A 21025-nucleotide genomic window follows, 5' to 3' on the forward strand; every position below is an offset into this window, starting at 1 on the left:
TAAAAAAAAAATGGTTGTTGATATGGCTTCTAGAATTACAGCCATTAATTTGAATACATTACCCATGATCAAATAGTATGAAGCGTTTTTGGAGATTAAAGATTACATTCCACAGGTAACACTGTTTTTTTTTTTTTCTTAATATGTGAAAGACTATTTACTCAATAAAGGAGGGAACTAGTATGAAGTTAAAACTGGTATAAAGGAGAATTTGAAGCGCAGGTATAGGCAGTAAGAAATGCTTAAAATAATTTGCTACTAGATTAACTATATCCTATAGGGCATGAGTCCCCAAACCCCAGGCCACAGACCATTAGCAGTCTCTGGCCCATTAGGAACTGTGCTGCACAACAGGAGGTGAGTGGTGGGCCAGTGAGCATTACTGCCTGGGCTCCACCTCCTATCAAATCAGTGTCAACATTAGATTCTCACAGAAACATGAACCCTATTGTGAACTGCACACATGAGGGATCTAGGTTGCATGCTGCTTTTGAGAATCTAATGTCTGATGATCTGAGAACAGTCTTACCCCCAAACTATCTCCCCCCACACCCCCAACTGTGTCTGTAGAAAAATTGTCTTCCACAAAACCAGTCCCTGATGCTAAAAAAGTTGGGGACCACTGGTATAGGGCAATAAAACCTAATGGAACCATCTTTTCTACAGAGCAGAAATTCGTTGTAGTTCAGGTTCAGTTGCATTACTTTCCATGTTTTTACAATTTAACATTTACATTTACAATTGTTTCACAGTCTAGCCAATAAAAAGACAATGGTGCATATCCCATCAGGTAATATGCAGATGATCCATTAGATAATACCTAGCACACTACTAAAGGAACACCAAATAATTTATTGTATCCTTTTTCAAGGCTTTGACAGCGTTTCTCAACAGTCTTCCTTTTCATCAAAAGGAATCTGTCACAATTATTCTTGATTAGTAAAAAGCAAATTTCATTAGGTTTGTCCAGATTATTTGCCTAGGTACAGCAAGAGTGTTCATTAATCATGTAGATATTCTCAAATTTACTTTGCAAATCCAAATCCATACAGTACAGAACAAATTACTAAGGCCACAGGATTAACTTTTGTCTGAAAGTTTTCATCAGAAACCTCAGATTGGACTTCTAAAAGCCTTTGTAACTTTACATCTCAAGGCTGGGGAACCAAATCCAAGAAGCTCTCCACTAGATTTCTCCTGTAGTACCTAAGAATTTGGTTGAATCTCTTTCCTTAGCATTTTCAAAATTTGCTAGGATTCCCAGCCTCCCAAGCATTGCTTTTCCTTACCGCTGATAAGACAAACATTTAAGCCAGGCACCATTCCACACCTTTGTAGGCATTGACTCTACATATAAAGTCAACTTGAAATGTATATAATCTTTTCCTAACTCTCTACTTGTATCATATTTTATTCATTGTTTTTAATAGTGGGCTTGTCATAACTGGTTAAATGAGAATTATTTTCAAAAAGGTCACTCTAGATACGGCCCTCACGACCTAATCAATTATCCTGGTAAAAAAGGACAGATTCCTTTTGAATACTGCTATGACATAAAAGGAGATTCGGCACATTTCTGAATTCTGAGGGCTTAGAATCACATGACATTTAAAAATTTTAGGGCTGGGTGCAATGGTCTATGCCTGTAAGCCCAGCAATTTGGGAGGCTGAGGTGGGAGGATTGCTTGAGCTCAGGAGTTGAAGACTAGCATGGGCAAGATGGGTGAGACCTCATCTCTACAAAAAATTAGAAAATTAGATGGGTATGGAGATGCACACCTGTGGTCCCAGCTACATGAGCTGAGTCAGGAGGATCCCTTGGGCACAGGAGGTTGAGGCTGCAGTGATCCATGTTCATACCACTACACTCCAGCCTGGATGACAGAGAAACACCCTGTTACAAAAAAAAAAAAGAAAAGAAAATTTCAATTTACAAAAGCAGAGTACACTAAATTGAGGTCAATAGCTTATGAAGAATTTAAAAGGGATTTCTCATATACCATAAAAATAGAACACTGCATCAACAATATTCCAAAAAAGAAATAACTATGATTAACTTTCTCTCATCAGTTCATTCATTCCTATGTACTTATTCTGCTGGAAATTGTGTTGGTGGACTGCTGTCATGAATCAGTTTCCAAAAGAGAGTCCTAGACATGCGGACTCAGTTCACTGCCATGTCTTGAAAGTTGTCTAAGATGTCTGCTCAGAAGCCTGTATTCATAAATCTATTTTTTGAAGAATTTATCAGTAGTTCAAAGAACCTGGTCCTTTCTATGAGGCTCGAAGACTGCCCTTTCTTGAAAATACAAATTTGGCCTCTAGTTTATAGTAGAGCTCTTGAGCAAGCATCAGAGTAGCTCAGAAACTATTGATGTAGATGGCCAAAGCAAAATGGTGTTTGATATGGTTTGGCTCTGTGTCCCCACCCAAATCTCATCTCAAATTATAATCATCATAATCCCCACGTGTTAAGGGAGGGACCTGGTGGGAAGTGATTGGATCACGGAGGTGGTTTCCCCCGTCATAGTCTCGTGATAGTGAGTGAGTTCTCACAAGATGTGACAGTTTTGTAAGGGGCTCTTCCCCCTTTGCTCTCTCTCTCCTGCCGCAATGTCAAGAAGGTCCTTGTTTGTCCTTGTTTCCTCTCTGCCTTCTGCCATGATTGAGTATCTCCTGAGGCCTCCCCAACTGTAGAACTGTGACTCAATTAAGCCTCTTTATAAATTACCCAGTCTCAGGTTTTTCTTTATAGCAATGTGAAAAGGGACTAATACAGTGTTAATTACTTTATTCAATAACAGAAAAAAAATAAAATTCTTCATTATAGCATAGCTACTACATTTCTTTGGCCGGGAATCATTCTTATTTGAATAAATGTACTGGGATATTCAGTGAAAAGTAGGATTGGTTGGTAGGCAGGATTTAAGAAAGGATTACTTTTCACTGAATATTCTTCTGTTAGGCAGCTACTTTTAGTAATTCAAAGCACCTGGCCCTTTGTTCACAGATATATATTTTTTCCCATGTAAATAGTAGCATACTATATGGTTTGTGGCTTTCTTTTTATGTTTGCTTTCGCTTGGTATATTTTTAAGACCTTTCCATAGCAATATGTGTAGAGCTTCATTATTATCTTTAATAGGTACATATGAATATACCATAGTTTATTTAACCTTTTGATGGTCAGTTAACTTTTTTTTTCTTTGAGATGGAGTCTTGCTTTGTCACCCAGGCTAGAGTGCAGTGGTGCGATCTTGGATCTTGGTTCACTGCTAACTCTGCCTCCTGGGTTAGAGTGATTCTCCTGTCTCAGCCTCCCGAGTAGCTGGGATTATAGGTGCGCACCACCACACCCAGCTAATTTTTGTATTTTTTTAGAAAGAGGGTTTCGCTATGTTGGCCAGACTGGTCTCAAACTCCTGACCTCAGGTGATCTGCCTGCCTCAGCCTCCCAAGTGCTGGGATTACAGGCATGAGCCACCGTGCCCAGCCAGTTAAAAATTTTTAAATCTTTTGCTATTATAAAGATTGCTCCTACGGTTATTTTTCCACATAAGTGACTTCACAACCAAGGGGATATATTTGTAGGATAAATACCTAGGAATAGAATTTTCAAATGTAATTCAAGAATTGGGCTGGAGGTGGTGGTTCACATTTGTAAATCCACACTTTTGGAGGCTGAGGCTGGAGGATGGAGGGTTTCTTGGGCCCAGGAGTTTAAAACCAGCTTAAGCAACACAGGGAGACCCTGTTTCTAAATAATAATAATAATAATAATAATAATAGCTGGGCATGTTGATGGTCACCTTTTACAAAAGCAGAATACACTAAATTGAAGTCAATAGCTTATGAAGAATTTAAAAGGGATTCCTCATACACCATAAAAATAGAACACGGCATCAACCATATTCCAATAAATGAATAGCTATGATTAAATACCTTTGGTCCCAGCTACTCTGGAGACTGAGGTGGGAGGATGATCTCTTGAGCCTGGAAAGTTAAGTCCACAGTGAATCCTGATCCCACCATTGCATTCCAGCCTTAAGGACAGAGTAAGAACCTGTCTCAAAAATAATAATAAATAAAATTAAAAATGAATTGTTAGAATATATACTTCCTACAAATATTTCTATTTTGCTTACCACTGTACCCCCAGAACTTAGAATAATATTGGCATATTCTAGGCAATCAATACATATTAATTGAATGAATTTATACAGTAGGAAAATAGGTTTATTTTTTATTCCTTCAGCAGTTATTAACTCAATCTGAATAATGCTACTTTTTGGATCTAATGCTTACATGATTCTTATTTCAAGCATTGCTTTTCCCAGGAGATCTGATCAATCCTTGCCTCCCTCTGTTTCCCCCTCTACCACAACTCTCTCCCATCTGACTTACAAGTCACCTTTTCTGTAGCATACTAAGCTTGCCTTTGTCAGAGAATTTGTCACCGATTGTTTACCAACTGTCTTTCCCACTGAGCTCCTTCAGGGTAGAAGCACTTCTTAGAGAGCCAGCTAGGCTGCACATTGTTTGCATGATGTAAATTTAGATGATATCACTCTTTGGCTCTTGTCAGAGCATATACAAATATTCTCCAGAGAAAGGCACCTTCCAATGAGGCCCTAATATGAGCTGACAACCAAAAATCTTCAAAATAAATAAAGAACCAATCAGCATGAAAAAAAGTCAACTGAAAATTAAAAATAACACATTTGGGAACCTGATATGGTTTGGATCTGTGTCCCCACCCAAATCCCAATTTCAATTATAATCCCAGTGTGGGGCCTGGTGGGAGGTGATTGGAACATGGTAATGGTTACTAATGGTTTAACACCATCCCCCTGAACACTGTCCTCATGGTAATGAGTGAGTTTTCCCCTGAGATCTGGTTGTTTAAAATTGTGTGGCACCTCCCCATCCCCACCCCCACCCCCGCACCTTTTCCTCCTGCTCTAGCCACATCAGACTTGCCTGCTTCCCCTTCACCTTCTGCCACAATTGTAGGTTTTCTGAGGCCTCTCCAGCTGTGCTTCCTGTATAGCCTGTGGAACCATGAGCCAATTAAACCTATTTTCTTTATAAATTACCCAGGCTAAGGTATTTCTTTGTATCAGTGAGAGAATGGACTAACATGGACCTCAAGACTCCAGATATAAGAATGATCAAATAAACAGTACAGTTGGCCATACTCTGTTTCCATGGGTTCTGCATTTTTGGATTCAACCAACCTCAGATGAGAAACACTCAGGGAAAAAAAAAATTCCACAAAGTTCCAAAAAGCAAAACTTGAATTTGCTACATGCAAGTACTACAATGAATCCACACAAATGGAATGATATGTAGTCATCTTATTAGATATTACAGATAATCTAGAAATGATTTAAAGTATATGGGAGAATGTACGTAGGTTATATGCAAATATTATGCCGTTTTATATAAATGACTTGAGCATCCTTGGAGTTTGGTATTGGCAGGGGTTCCTGGAACCCTACAGATACCAAGAGACACTGAATAAAATAATGTGTGAAATATGTAAAAAAAAATTTTGAAAAATTACAAAATGGAAAACAATAGGAATCTATAAAAACAAACAGGCAAGGCCAGGCAGGGTGGCTCATGCCTGTAATCCCAGAGTTTGGAAGGCTAGAGCAGGCAGATCATGATGTCAAGAGATCAAGACCATCCTGGCCAACATGGTGAAACCCCGTAATTACTAAAAAAAAAAAAAAAAAATAGTGGGTGTGGTGGCATGCCCCTGTAGCCCCAGCTACTCGGGAGGCTGAGGCAAGAGAAACGCTTGAACCCAAGAGGTAGAGGTTGCAGTGAAGTGAGATTACACCACTGTACTTCAGCGTAAGTGACAGAGCAAGACTCAGTCTCAAAACAACAACAACAAAAAAACGCAAAAAAAACACAAAAACCCAGGAAGATCTGAAAAACAATCAAATTTAATCTGAAATAGTATTTCTTAAATTTTAAAATGCATAAGAATCCTTGGGGAGATTATGCAAATGCAGAATGCGATTTGTTAGGTCTAGGATGTGACTCAGACTGCCTTTCTAGTAGCTCTCAGAGTGCTGTTGATGCTTCTAGCCCACGGACTTTAAGTACCAAAAGAACACTATATAGTCAGATAGATATGAATAAATTATCCAGGATCCATCACAGAAAGACAAAAAAGGTGAAATATGCAAGAAGTTAAGAAATACGAATGATGTAACAAGAAAGTCTAACTTTTCGGCCAGGTGCAGTGGCTCACTCCTGTAATCCCAGCACTTCAGGAGGCTGAGGCAGGCAGACGACTTGAGGTCAGGAGTTTGACACCAGCCTGGCCAACATGGTGAAACCCCATCTCTACTAAAAATACCAAAAAATTAGCCAGGCGTGGTGGCACACGCCTGTAATCCCAGCTACTCAGGAGGCTGAGGCAGAAGAATCACTTGAACCCAGAAGGTAGAGGTTGCAGTGAGCTGAGATGGCACCACTGCCTCCAGCCTGGGCGACAGAGAGACTCCACCTCAAAAAAAAAAAAAAAAAAGAAAAAGAAAAAGAAAAAAAAAGAAAAGGAAAAAAGAAAAAAAGGAAATCTAACATGTCAACTGAAGTCCCAGAAAGGGAGAATATCGAAAGAGAGAAGGCTTACTCTTTACATTTGCAGGGCCTGGAGCAAAATCACAAGTGCACGCTCACATACCATGCAAGGCACATTTAACAATTTAAAGTTAAAACCCAAGCTAATCCATGTTAAATAAAATATGCTCTGGGCAGGGCATGGTGGCTCACATCTATAATCCCAACACTCTGGGAGGCCATTGCTGGTATGACAAGAGCAAGACTCCATCTCAAAAGAAAAAGAAGACACTAGCATTTTGGGAGGCCGAGATGGGTGGATCACGAGGTCGAGATTGAGACCATCCTGGTCAACATGGTGAAATCCGTCTCTACTAAAAATACAAAAATTAGCTGGGCATGGTGGTGTGTGCCTGTAGTCCAAGCTACTCGGGAGGCTGAGGCAGGAGAATTGCTTGAACCCAGGAGATGGAGGTTGCGGTGAGCCGAGATCGCGCCATTGCACTCCAGCCTGGGTAACAAGAGAGAAACTCCGTCTCAAAAAAAAAAAAAAAAGAGAAAAGAAAAAGAAAAAGAGGAAAAATGTTTTGACCAGACACTGTGACTCAGGCCTGTAATCCCAGCACTTTGGGAGGCCCAGAAGAGGGGACTGCTTGCATCCAGGAGTTCAAACTACAACAGATGATTTCCTTCCTTCCAGAGTTCAAACTAGAACAAATGATTTCTTTTTTTCCTTTCTTCCTTCTTCCCTCGAAGAAATAATTTCCTTCCTTCCTTCTTTCCTTTGCTCTTTCCTTTACTCCGTCATCCTTCTTTCTTTTCTCTCCCTCCCTCCCTCTCCTTCCTTCTTTCCCCTCCCTCCCTTCCTAACTAGAATAATTTCCTTCGTTCCTTCCCTCCATCCTTCCTTTTTTCTTTTCTTTCTTCCTGTTTCTTTCTCTTTTTTTCTTTATTTCTCTCTTCCACCCTCTCTCTCTCCCGGCCCCGGCTCACTGCAGCCTCCGCCTCCCACGCTCAAGCCATTCTCCTGTCTCAGCCTCCCGACTACGCTGGGACTACAGGCATGAGCCACCACGGCCAGCTAATTTTTTTATTTTTAGTACAGACGGCGTTTGCTCACATTGGTCAGGCTGGTGTCGAACTCCTGACCTCAGGTGATCCGCCCGCATCGGTCTCCAAAAGTGCTGGGATTACAAGCGTGAGCCACTGCGCCCGGCCCAAATGATTTCTTAAAAGCAACTCAGATATTTAAATATTATTTAAAGCTGTTGCTAGACAAATCAGACTGACTACGGAACGAAAGTATAGGCGCCAGAAACTTTGAACGCAGGCAGGTGAGGACACCTATGAACAATCAGTGGGGTCCTACGGCAGCCTTAAGATCTGCTCTGCCTTTCAGGCGAAAGTGTGGTCAGCTATATCGGAGGGCGGTGGGGGCCTGAGAGGTGCTTCTGCGCAGGCGCCCGGCTCCTAAGTCTACGCAGGAACTGACCCTGCTCTTTCTTTTAGCTGTTAGACATGGTAAGTTGCGTTTCGTGCTGCTGTCCAGATGAGTTGGTAGCAGACTGGTCGCTGTAGGATTGTTTTCCTGGTGCTGGAGAATGGTTTAAGCACAGGTCTTAGAAGGTTTCTTGAGGGTGAGATATTACTCAGCGTTTTCTGCAGACCTTCAGGGTAATTTCGCTTCTAATTTTACCCAGGCTGCCTTCTGTTGGGAGGGCCTGTTAAGAGTTGAGCCGTCCGATTTCTTAACCCCTCTAAAAAGCTGGGGCTGATTGATGGCTTTCTTTTTTGGAGGGAGGGGGGGGTGTCAAAAATTTCTTTAAAATCGTTAGTGATGTGGTCTAGCTTGAAGGTTTCGTAGATTTTTAGTGGGATTAGAGGAAAATTCGGTGCTTAATCATTTCCGGTAATCGTCATGACCTATTATAGTGACTGCAATGTACTCTAAATGAGGAAGATACAGATACGAAAAGAACTAGAGCCGTATCCCATGGGGACTTCTGCAAATACAGAAACTCGGATTAAAGGTGGAGAAGATGGAGCTAAAGGAAATGCTTATTTAGTATATTTGAACATATTTTGGGATACTTAGAAGGTGCTCTGAAACCTGCATTTGATTAAGCAAGAATTTGCTTGCAAGTTAAGGGCTAGCTAGATTTGTTTTTTTTTAATATGCTTTCTGCCGCATGTAAACCGTAAGTTGTCCTGAAATGCTAAGCTTTGATATTCTATTGTGTTTATTTTTTCCGAGACAGAGTTTCGCTCTTGTTGCCTGGCCTGGAGTGCAATGGCGCGATCTTGGCTCACTGCAACCTCAGTCTCCTCAGTAGCTGGGGTTACAGGCGTGAGCCACCGTGCCCAGCCTGGTGTTTATTTTTACTTTTTTGAATGAAAAATGAACAAAAAATGCTGGTGGTAATTTTTTGGGTCGATGATGAGCTGGCATGTATTCTGAATCTAAAGTTGATTATTACTACTTTAGCTCTAGAATTACTCTGAGACCTGAAAATTACCTGAATTGTGACTAAGGTGGAGCTTGAACAATTTAAGTTCTTTTTTGTTATAAATATATACATACCTGTACTTTATTTATTTAGAGTCAGGGTCTTCCATTGCCCAGGATAGAGTGCAGTGGCACCATCTAAGCTCACTGCAGCCTCAATTTCCCGGGCTCAAGCCATCTACCTCAGCCTCCCTAGTTAGTTACAATTTTTAAATGGAACGTTTTCCTATTGCAAGGTGAAGTCAACTAAAAATTCAGATGTATGTAGAATCTGCTGTGGGGCAGAACGTTGTCAAGGTAAACATTGAAATTACTGCTTTTTTATTTTGAAAGGGCACTCCACAGAAGGACGTTATTATCAAGTCAGATGCACCAGACACACTCTTATTGGATAAACATGCAGATTATATCGCATCCTATGGCTCAAAGAAAGACGATTATGTACGTATGAATTTTTTTATGTTGGAAAGTTTATTTTTAAAGAAGCGTGACAGTCATAAGCAGTGAGGCAGTATTTATGTTTTATGTGTCTTAAAACGGTATCCAACTCCATGCAGAGAACTGAGGATGTGCTGGGCCTTTGAACTTCAGTGAACCGTGCCTTGAATGCCTGAGGTTGTGGACTTATCAGAATCATAGTTCAGGCCGGGCGCGGTGGTTCACGCCTGTAATGCCAGCATTTTGGGAGGCTGAGGCGGGCGGATCACAAGGTGATTGAAACTAGCCTGACCAACATGGTGAAACCCCGGTTCCTCCAAAAATACAAAATTAGCCGGGCGTTGTGGTGCGCGCCTGTAATCCCAGCTACTCACCTATACTGAGAGGGCTCACCAGACAAAGTAGATAAGTGTTTGGGTCAAAAACAGGTGTCCCCTTTTGTAGTTAGTGGTAATACTTTCAAGGTCAATGATGTTTTGGCATGTATTATCTGAATCTGCTGCTGATGTGTAATAACACTTTAGCTCTAGAATTACTCTGAGACCTTGAAAAAGTTTTACCTTAAATGTTTTAATTTTGATGAAAGCTCTCTGGGACAATCTTAGCCAAAAGTAGTAAACAACTTAGTTAAGAGTAACTGTTTTTCCCTGTAGTATCCAAACTCAATTGTATGTACTGGTATGTGGGATATATGGTATGTATTAATTTTTTACTTAAGTGTTAGGTTCTCATAACCTTGAAAATACTGGAGTAGCTGTCCTGGAGTTAAGGTCATCACATGGATGGAGCTGGACTCGTTTTTGCCTTTATCTGCTATCTGTATGCTCTGGATTTGGGTTAGTAGCAAACTGAGATGCACTTCCTCTTACAAAACTTTGTCATTTTGGGAGATAAAACCTCACTTTGTTGCCCAGACTGGAGGGCAGTGGTGTGTTCTGGGCTCACTGCATCCTCCACCTCCTGGGTTTAGGTGAGCCACCTGAATAGCTGGGATTACAGGCGAGAGACACCATACTCGGCCACAAAACTTCTTAAAATGTAATGCATTGTTGAGTGTGGGAAAAATTTGTTCTGGAATCTTAATGTTCGTGTATCATTGATTAGCCAGTGTTTTATCTGAGCTCTGAAATCTTTCGCATGTTTAGGCCATTTTGGTTTTCATGTAGTTATATAATTTACGAATCGATAATAGGTTATGTACAGACTCCACATTAAAATGCATGCTTGATAAGTATGGTATAGGTACTCTGATAGAAATATTCTCCCTGAACTTTACTGATGAAAACGGTAGATGCATTTCTGTCTGGTTGGCTTGTAGGAGAAACTGAAAGCCCTATTTGTATTGTTAGCCATAGATGAATTAATCCTGTCCTCAGATAATTGCTTTTTTCTGATTAATAGTTGTGTCTGAAGATGGCTTCTGACATTGAGTCACAAATTTAAACTCGCTACTGATTAGTGCTATTAAGATCAGGAGAGGTAAAAAATAGCAGCATGGCTAATGAGTTAGCTTTGCTGACACATTTAAAATTGTGTCTTGTTTTAGGAATACTGTATGTCTGAATATTTGAGAATGAGTGGCATCTATTGGGGTCTGACAGTAATGGATCTCATGGGACAACTTCATCGAATGAATAGAGAAGAGATTCTGGCATTTATTAAGTCTTGCCAACATGAATGTGGTGGAATAAGTGCTAGTATTGGACATGATCCTCATCTTTTATACACTCTTAGTGCTGTCCAGGTAAATACTAATTAAAATTTCAACGATCTTGATAGTATGTTCTTTTCAAGAAATGGGAATTGACACTATATATAGGATTTGGTCAAAAAGTGAAGCTGTCCTACAAGGTCAATGATGTAATGGCATGTATTAGCTGAATCCAAAGTTGATGTGAGTTCTAAAATTGCACTGAGACCTTGGAGGATAAAATTTTTATCTTCAGTATGTGTAAATACTGAAAAATAGCTATTTGAATTCGATATTAGTGAACATCTACCTGGTGGTTTAAAGTCTGGTGCTGGGTGCTGAGATGGGATAAGGACTTTGTGTATATTGGAGTATGTTGGAATGCCAAGTTAAAATTTATATGTAGAAAAATTATATTTTATGGATAAAGATTTGGGTTTTCTTGGTATCTTAATTGTATTGAATGACAGGAGAGTCTTGAGAAAAAAAGAGTTGAGCATAAGAGCTTTAGAATAAACATAAAAAGGGTATTTACCTAATATTTGTCTTTATTGCAGATTCTTACGCTGTATGACAGTATTAATGTTATCGATGTAAATAAAGTTGTGGAATATGTTAAAAGTCTGCAGAAAGAAGATGGTTCTTTTGCTGGAGATATTTGGGGTAATGTCAGATTTAGTCCATTCTTCCCAAAATACCAATGTAAAAATGTACTGGTTTTGCTAGTAACCAGTTTATAAGATTTTCATCTTTTCAGGTCCCACTAAGCAGCTGGTCTAACTGGAGTTAATGGTCTGCTGGAACTTCCAGCATGTACTGTGGTAGTTATATCAGCATACAGGAGCACTGGAACAGAGGGGGCCAGTCTAAAAGATAAGGTAGGTGAAATTTTTTTCCCCCCAATATTTGGTGGCTTTGTAAAGTTTTTAAAAAACTACTTGCTGGTAAGGGAAAAATATTCAAAAAAACTTTACAAACTTACTGAATATTTGAGTGGAGGGAGGGAATAGAACTTAATTTGATAAATGTAGATAATCTCTGCTTTAGGGATGAACACAGTGCAGGCCAGAGAGACCAGCTGCTTCATGGGATGTGAAAAATCTACTTTATTATAAAATAGGGTAAGTTTATTTGCATTATTAGGAATTGACAGTTATAGTAGTTTTCTTCTCTTTCTGGACATGCTTTAAGTAGCTTAAGATAATTTATTGTTTTTAGAACAATAAATTTTATGTTTTAAACAAATATATTTTTTTAAAAAAGTTTTTGTAGAGACGGGTTCCCACTATGTTGCCGTGGCTAGTCTCAAACTCCTGGGCTCAAGTTACCCTCCCACCTCAGTCTCCCAAAGTGATGGGACTATAGGTAGGAGCTACTGTGCCTGGTCAAATTTGCTGTTATTTTCAACAAAGGAATTTTTTGGAAAGTAAAGACACTTTAGATTTAGCTTTCCTCTTGATACCTAAAGTAAAAGTTGAGCTTGAACTCAATTTAAAGTGGTAGTTGTGCAGTTTTTTAGATGACTCAGGTAACACCTGCCTTCATTTTGGTCTCTTTTTATTATAGGAGAAATCGATACAAGATTCTCTTTTTGTGCGGTGGCAACTTTGGCTTTGTTGGTAAGCTTTGAATATTGATTTGAAATGATTGAAGTTCATGAATACTCTAGAATTTTTTATTTTTTATTTTTTTTGAGTCTGATCTGCTGAATACTCTGGAATTAAAACGTTTTTTGTTTTTGTTTTTGTTTTTTGTTTTTCCTGTTTGTAGGGGAAGCTTGATGCTATTAATATGGAAAAGGCAATCGAATTTGTTTTATCCTGTATGAACTTTGACGGTGGATTTGGTTGCAGACCAGGTTCTGAATCCCATGCTGGCCAGGTAATTTATTAGTCCAGATGAAAATTTATTGTCATTTTGGAAGCAAGAATCAGTGTAGGAAAATGAGTTATTTCAATGTTTGTCAAATACAAATAAAGTTAATTTGACTGTAATATGGTATCTTACATAACAATTGCTTAATTGTTAACATTAGTTTGCTTTACATACTATATACCTTTCTCTTTCAGTGGATCCCTCTGACCTAAGCAAACATAAGTGGGTTCATAAGCACCAAAACACATTTTTATTAAGTATTTGTCAGATCAGAAAGAAAAACTTAAGTTATAAAGTGGTGTTTTAATAATTTGAGTTTTATCACTTTTACTATCAAGAAATTATACACATTTACTTTATGTCTGTAATTTTAGATCTATTGTTGCACAGGATTCCTGGCTATTACAAGTCAGTTGCATCAAGTGAATTCTGATTTACTTGGTTGGTGGCTTTGTGAACGACAGTTACCCTCAGGTGGACTCAATGGAAGGCCAGAGAAGGTATTGTTTGATGATCTGTGTTCTACTAGCCTTAGAACCTTGAGTTATTGCTACTTTGTCTTGCCTATTTCAATATACTTGTAAATTGGCCATGAGCTTATTTATTACCTTTCTCCGTTATAATTTTTCAGTAATACCTCCTACTAAAAGACTTCCCTTGACAAAAGTAGAGCCCCATGGGTTGAAATGCTCATTGATCCTGATGTCCATTTCCGACAGTCTTGTACAGAAATCGTCATGTTTATCTATGGATGTGAAGGGACAGTTGATTTTGCCAAACTGGATTTTTTAAAAAATTTAAATTTTCTTTTACATGATGAATCTATCTATATCAGGTCTGTAAGGGACAAATAGGAAATACTCATTTGAAACTGTGTAATTTTCCTGTAGAGCAAATGCAGTCATATGTGGTAAAAAATGAATGGATATGGCTGTTCCATTTAGAATTACTATGGACAGATACACTCATTTCATATGTCAGAATTTTTTTTTTTTTTTTCAAAAGACAGGGTTTCACCATGTTGGTCAGGCTGATCTTGAACTCCCGACCTCAGGTGATCTACCCCCCTCGGCCTCCCAGAGTGTTGGGATTACAGGTGTGAGCCACCGCACCCGGCCTATGTCAGAATTTTTTTTTGAGACAGTGTCTCACTCTGTCACCCAGGCTAGAGTGCAGTGGCGTGATCTCACTCCACTCACTGCAACCTCCGCCTCCTGGTTCAAGTGATTCACCTGCCTCAGCCTCCAGAGTAGCTGGGACTATGGGTGCATGCCACCACACTGGGCTAATTTTGCTTTTATTAGTGACTGGGTTTCACCATATTGGCACGGCTGGTCTCCAACTCCTGACCTGATCCCCCCCACCCGCACCGCCATGCCTTGGCCTACCTCAGTGCTGGGATTTACAGGCGTGAGCCACTGTGCTCGGCCTGTATTTTTATTTTTAAACCTCAGTATTCCTAAATAAATAATAATGGATAGAGAAATATCCACAGTAGCTGTCTAGAATAGAGTGGGGCAGGTGTGTGCCCACCTGGACAGAGCTTGCAGAAAAATGGAACTATACCCCTGGATTTCATGATGCTATATACTACTGGCTTCTTGGTTAAGGGGCTGAGTTAGGCATTCATTGCAGGTAGAAATAAGGTAGATGCATGCTTATCAGTGAGTACTGAAATATTCAGCATGGCTACCTATGAATTGGAATTTAGTCTCTTACCCATTAATTGATTATCTTTTATTCTAAGCCAGTATTTCAAACACTGCATGTCAGTATATCCCTGGATTTTGTCCCTCCACATGGTTTGATGCTTTGAACATCAGATTACCTGAGAGTGAGACTTAACCCACTTTTAAATTGTTCTCGAAATTAGGGAAATAAAAGAATGAAATTGGCAATTTTTCCCCCTCCTAGTTACCAGATGTATGCTATTCATGGTGGGTGCTGGCATCCCTAAAGATAATTGGAAGACTTCATTGGATTGATAGAGAGAAACTGCGCAGTTTCATCTTAGCATGTCAAGATGAAGAAACGGGGGGATTTGCAGACAGGCCAGGAGATATGGCAAGTAATATTTCTGACATATTTGTATAAGTTATGTTTTTTAGTGTTGTATTTCTTAATGGTTCTATGGATTTCCAGGGTGGTATTCCAAGTGTTGCTTTGAAAGTAGTTTTTTTTCCCTACTTATTGTAGAATATATGAAGGATATAGAACTCTCTTACAGAAATTTCTTGTTGCTAACAAAATTAGTGTATGGTTAAGGTTGGGTGTTAATAACAATTTGGTTAAGAAGTTTTCATTTTGCAATCTCTATAAATTCTTGTTATAGGTGGATCCTTTTCATACCTTATTTGGAATTGCTGGATTGTCACTTTTGGGAGAAGAACAGATTAAGCCTGTTAATCCTGTTTTTTGCATGCCTGAAGAAGTGCTTCAGAGAGTGAATGTTCAGCCTGAGCTAGTGAGCTAGATTCATTGAAGCCAAAGTTGCAAAGTATAGTTTTGCCATTTTAACATTTCTGTATTTGAAGTGCTATTGAATCTAAAAATGACTACTGTTAATATTTTGTATATTGTGTTATATTAATTATGATAAATTATATAATTATACATATTGTAAAATAAAAACCTGTATTTTATTTTCTGCTTTTTATTGTGAAGTCCTGTTATTCTGACTATAGTTTTTTTGTGTATACTTCTGTGTCTGTTATTTATGTTTCAGTAACTGAGCAAACTTAAAAAAACTCGTGGTTTTTACCTGATTTTTTTGGTTTTTCCCTATGTATACCTTTCATGTGTTCTATAACAAGTTGATGTAGTATTTGTGTCAACAAGAATGTTAACTGGACAGAACTCATACATGAATTAAATGGTGCACAAAATAAATGGCTGTTGACATTTGGAAATGATTGACAGGTTTGAATACGGTTATTCTGAATTGGTCACAGACTTAATTTAGGTTAAATGTCAAGCCACCATCTTAAAGTGAGATTGTGATTTGGACTGAAGAATTACCCAAGGAAAGGGGTTGTCTTCAAATAAGATAACACTAATGGATAAGTTGATGGTTGCCACAGTGTTTTTTGCACCTGTCTTTTTCCAAAGCTAAATTGGGTACAATCTTTAAGGGGTTACAGTTTTGGTGAAAAGTCTTATTTTGTTCCCCAGGCTGGAGCGCAGTAGTGAAATCACAGTTCACTTGCAGCCTCAAACCCCTGGGCCCAAGCAATCCTCCCACCTCAGTCTCCTGAGTACCAGGCAGTACAGGCAACTGCCACCACGTCCACTATGCCCAGCTGATTTTTAAATTTTTGGTACAGGCAGTTTCTTTCCCAGTTTGGTCTAAGGTGAAATGATTCTCTGGCCTCAGCCTTTTGAAGTACTAGGATTACAAGCAGGAGCCACTGTGCCCCGTCTGAAAGTTTTTTGGTGGAAATTGAGATTTTAAGTAGTTTGTAACACCCTGCACAATAGTCATTCCAAGAACAGAGACGTTTTTAAGGACTTCTCACTGCCTGTGGGTGAACCAGGCTGTGCATGACTGTTTACTGAGAAAAGACAACAGTGGCAGGATTTCAGTAGTGGTGTAAATGTCTTCTAATAGCTTTTATATGATGGTATCCAGAAAATTTTGTCATGTTTAATCCATGCATCTCTGATAAATTGGTATTACTGGCCATATTTAAGTAATTTTATGAAGGTCACTATTGCAAAGCTGGAGTTTGAACTTCTTCCAGTGTGCTATTAACTGATTTATGTTTGAAAGCACAGTATTAGAAATGGTGGGTGGGGAACTATGAACTGTCTGGGAGATCTCACCCTGTCTTTCCCTGGTTCCTGCTGGACTATCCACAGCCATGTGTGTATAGTGATATATAACTGGATATTTCGTGTATTTGGTCACAAGGTCAACCTTAGGTGGGTTATGCTGTGAGCATTGCATGTTTTCACTGTGTCAAAGGCACGGGGTGTACTCTGTTGGATGGTTTCTCATTTAAAGATAAGCTAGTGTGCTTGGATGTGTGGGAATTGCATCTAACCTTTTGCAATAAGGGAGATGGAGTGCTGTGAGAATAAAGGGGGTAACAATTCGGGTGGTAATTGATGGGCCTTAGGGAATTCTGTTCAGTCTGATACCTGCAGGCTGAGGAGGTTCCAATGAAGTTCACGTGGAAAGTGACGGGTTTGGGAATGGCTGGGAGCAGGGTCATAGACCGGAAGCACGTGAACCTACGTGGAAAGCTGAGGCGTGCGTGCGCCTGCGCAGTGCAGCTTAGTGCGTCGGAGTGCCGTTCTCCCGCCCTTTCCAGCGACGCAGCTTCTGTAGTTGGGCTACGGGAGCTGGCCCTCAGAAACCTGTACTTCTTGGGTTAGGGAAAGTTTTGGAGGATGCTGAGGCCTGAGGTCTCATCAACCTCGCCTTCTGCCCCCGCGGTTTCCCTCTCGTCTGGAGAAACACGCTCGCCACAGGGTCCCCGCTACAATTTCGGGCTCCAGGAGACTCCTCAGAGCCGCCCTTCCGCCCAGGCCGTCTCTGCATCCACCCCTCCCGGCACGTCAGGAGCCGCGGGCGACCGGAGCAGCAGCAGCAGCCTCCCCTGCCCTGCGCCAAGCTCCCGGCCAGCTCAAGGTAAGTGGTCGGGTGGAGGAATCTCCTCGAGGCTAGAGGCCGGCAGCCCCCGGAGGCTCAGGGACACCTGGGTGATGGTTACCACGGCGAAGTTCAGTTGTGGTTTGATTGGGGCGTGAGATCAGAGTGCCCTGGGAATTTGGTGAGTCTGGGAGATTAGAAGCCTTGACTTTTCAAATTGGTTCTATTGCAAGACCTTGATGGTGGATGTCTCAGTCCTCAGGAAGGCTGAAGTATCGCGCAGAACGTCCCTGACGGTGTCTGACAAATGACGGTTTGTGTATCAGTTTACTGATACAAGTGGTGAGCTGATCTTTGGCTGCTGAATTTAATTCTCCAAATCCTGCTAGGCTGGGATAAAACAGATTAAATGGAACATTTCATTTCATATTTTAAGGAAAATAATGTGTTTGGTATTAACAGACGTGAGCTGGACGGGGTGACTCACACCTGCAATCCCAGCAGTTTGGGAAGCCGAGGTGGGCGGATCACTTGAGGCCGGGAGTTCCACACCAGCCTGGCCAACATGGTGAACCTCCCACCCCCATCCCCATCTCTATAAAGATACAAAAATTAGGTGGGTGTGGTGGTGTGTGCCTGTGGTCCCAGCTACTCAGGAGGCTAAGGTGGGATGATCTCAAGTCCAGGAGGTTGAGGCTACCTTAAGCCGATCACGAAATTGCGCCACTACATTTGAGCCTGAGTGATACGGTGAGACCCAGACTCAAACAAAAAAAGATACATGTCCTTCAAATCATTTATTAATGTGTTAGTCTCCATTCATGACAAAGCGTCACCATTTTTCACACATGATTGCAACGCAATGGTAAAGTAACAAATACCAAATCCAGTGGTCATTTTTCTGTTCATCTCATGTGACCTTTCTGCTGTATTTAATGTTCTTAATTTCTTTTTTCTTAGAAGCAGAGTCTTGCTATGTTGTCCAGGCTGGTCTCAAACTCCTGGCCTCAAGCGCTCCTCCTGCCTTGGTCTCCCCAAGCGTTGGGATTGCAGGCATGAGCCTCCACTGTCTGGCTCATTTTTGTTTGTTTGTTTGTTTATCGTACTTTGGGCTCTGGGGTACATGGGCACATTCTGCATCCTGAAGGATTGTTGCATAGGTACATTCATGCCATAGTGGTTTGCCGTCTTCATCCCCCGCCCCCTACCCCGGTCACCTACATCAGGCATTTCTCCCGGTGTTATCTCTCCCCATCCTCCCTGCCCCCCCAACCATGTCCCTCCCCTCCCCTCCCCCCCCAGCCCAGTGAGTGTTGTTCACTTCCCTGTGCCCAAGTGTTCTCATTGTTCATCACCCGCCTATGAGTGAAAACATGCGGTGTTTGGTTTTCTGTTCTTGTGTCAGTTTGCTAAGAATGATGGTTTCTAGATTCATCCATGTTTCTACAAAGGACTTGAACTTGTTTTTTATGGCTGCATAGTATTCCATGGTGTATATATGCCACATTTTCTTTGTCCAGTCTATCATTGACGGGTATTTGGGTTGGTTCTAGGACTTTGCTATTGTAAACAGCACCACAACGAACATACGTGTGCACGTGTCTTTATAATAGAACGATTTATAATCCTTTTGGTATACATCCAATAATGAGATTGCTGTGTCAAATGGAATTTCTATTTCTAGATCCTTGAGTCCATGTTTAATGTTCTTGATTTGCCTTCTCTTAAACTCTTTTAATTTGCCTTTCTTGATTCCACTTGCCCCTGTTTTTCTGCTACCTCCCAGAGAACTGCTATGCTCACCTTTGTTCCCAAATTATGGGCATGTCATTAAAGCTTTTTTTCCTAGGCCACTTCTATCTCCACAGCTCAGATCTCATCTGTACTCCAGACTCTTATTTCAAACTGTCTTCTGAAGTTTTTATTGATGGACCAATGGATACCTGAGACTCACTATATGATTAATTAAATTCTTCTCTGCATTTTTTTTTTTTTTTTTGAGACGAGGTCTTGCTCTTTTGCTCAGGCTGGAGTGCAGAGGCGTGATCATGACTCACTGTAGCCTCAAATTCCTGGGCTTGAGCAATCCTTCCATCTCAGCCTCCCAAGTAGCTGGGACCACAGGTGTGTGCTCCTACAGATGGCTAATTTTTAAAAGTTTTTTATAGAGGCAGTGTCTTCCTATGTTTCCCAGGCTGGTCTTGAACTTTTAGGCTCAACTGATCCTCCTGCCTAAGCCTCCCAAAGTGCTGAGATTACAGGCATGAGCCACTGCACCTACCCCTCAAACTCCTAAGTGTTCTTCCTTCCTTCAAGTTTACTTGACTATACCACCAGAGTTATGTAGAAAATGATTTTATCATGACACTTGCCACTTAAATCAGTAGCCCTATATCTACAGGTAAAAGATCAAACTCTTTAGAAGGATATCCAAAGCAATTGGGATCAGTTTCTAATCTTTACACCTTTATCCCTCATCACTTGTTAATGTTTACCCTGCTTTCTAACAAAACTGAGCTACTTGCAGTTCCTCTAAGGCAACATGCATGTTCACATTGTCAGTATAATCCCTCTCTTCATCAGATGCTTTGTTACCCACTTACTTTATCAGTAACGATAACATTCACTAATTCATATGCACCTACTTTGTTCTGGCTTTTTACTAGGCAGATGGTATCTTTGATCCTCACAATAATTCTTCAGAGTAGATTTTTTTTTTCTGGTTTTATAGACAGAACCAAGGCCCAAATAGGTGAACAAAGGCCAAAATTATGTTAGCAGCTGGGGATAGTAATCTACGTTTTCAGGGAACTTAAGGTCTAGTAGAGAAGACTTAAAAATCAACAAATACACATTTAAGAGATAACTGTATTTGAGGTATTTATAATTTTTGAGGTATTTACAATTAAAATATGGGACGAAAGTGGGAAAAGACGTTTTACAGAGTAAGTGCACCTTGAACTGGTCTTGAAGAATGAGTAGGAAGAAGAATGCCAGCCAAAAGGAAAGAGGAGAGACGAGAAACTGGAGTGCATTCTTGAGAAAAACATGCAAAGGCACAGAATGTAGAACTGTAAATAATTTTGCTTGGCTAGAGCAGGAGAGTGATCTGTGTAGATAAACTTGGATGTAGATATACTTGTGGGAGTTAGATCTGGGAGACAAATTTTGTCCAGAGAGCCCCATGTTCAATACCAGGTCTCTGGCTTTGGTGACTGGATAGATTGTAGTAGTAGTTTCTGGTACTGGGAATTTTGTAGGCAAAGCAACTTTTAGACAGAAGATGATGAGTTCTGTTACAGACATGCTGAGTGTGAAGAGCCTGTGGGATGTCCATATATTT

The 21025-nt window shown here is 40.4% G+C and overlaps 2 protein-coding genes, 1 long non-coding RNA gene and 3 other non-coding genes across 7 annotated transcripts in view; 5 read left to right on the forward strand and 1 right to left on the reverse strand.

Moving 5' to 3' along the window:
* Positions 1 to 832: 832 nt before the first annotated feature.
* Positions 833 to 7942, reverse strand: LOC141580277 (uncharacterized). Its single transcript, XR_012512454.1, has 3 exons — positions 7700 to 7942; positions 3943 to 4063; positions 833 to 1894 (listed from the first exon to the last, which is right to left on the reverse strand). It is a non-coding gene; the product is annotated as an uncharacterized LOC141580277 (long non-coding RNA).
* A 59-nt stretch (positions 7943 to 8001) lies between these two features.
* RABGGTB (Rab geranylgeranyltransferase subunit beta) lies at positions 8002 to 15997 on the forward strand. Of its 2 annotated transcripts, none has more exons than XM_003921401.4 (9): positions 8002 to 8100; positions 9419 to 9526; positions 11070 to 11267; positions 11771 to 11876; positions 12780 to 12832; positions 12984 to 13094; positions 13463 to 13588; positions 15003 to 15152; positions 15421 to 15997. In XM_003921401.4, exons 1-9 carry the CDS (start codon positions 8098 to 8100, stop codon positions 15559 to 15561), a joined length of 996 nt encoding a protein of 331 aa, XP_003921450.1. In that variant the 5' UTR covers positions 8002 to 8097; the 3' UTR covers positions 15562 to 15997. The 2 variants fall into 2 exon arrangements, with proteins under 2 accessions (XP_003921450.1, XP_074237126.1); XM_074381025.1 differs by lacking the exon at positions 8002 to 8100 and adding an exon at positions 10242 to 10359.
* On the forward strand, positions 9009 to 9087 carry LOC120366225 (small nucleolar RNA SNORD45). Its single transcript, XR_005580960.1, has one exon. It is a non-coding gene; the product is annotated as a small nucleolar RNA SNORD45 (small nucleolar RNA).
* LOC120366223 (small nucleolar RNA SNORD45) lies at positions 9987 to 10070 on the forward strand. The gene has a single exon (XR_005580958.1). It is a non-coding gene; the product is annotated as a small nucleolar RNA SNORD45 (small nucleolar RNA).
* LOC120366224 (small nucleolar RNA SNORD45) lies at positions 11374 to 11445 on the forward strand. Its single transcript, XR_005580959.1, has one exon. It is a non-coding gene; the product is annotated as a small nucleolar RNA SNORD45 (small nucleolar RNA).
* A 91-nt stretch (positions 15998 to 16088) lies between the features above and the next one.
* The window catches only part of MSH4 (mutS homolog 4), a 103237-nt gene continuing 98300 nt past the window's right edge, over positions 16089 to 21025 (forward strand). Inside the window, exon 1 of the mRNA XM_003921400.4 lies at positions 16089 to 17721. Within this exon, the coding sequence (XP_003921449.1) occupies positions 17481 to 17721 (241 nt within the window). The 5' untranslated portion in view covers positions 16089 to 17480. The remainder of the gene's footprint in view (positions 17722 to 21025) is intronic.

The sequence above is a fragment of the Saimiri boliviensis genome, chromosome 11 (assembly GCF_048565385.1).
Source record: "Saimiri boliviensis isolate mSaiBol1 chromosome 11, mSaiBol1.pri, whole genome shotgun sequence".
Lineage (NCBI taxonomy): Eukaryota > Metazoa > Chordata > Mammalia > Primates > Cebidae > Saimiri > Saimiri boliviensis.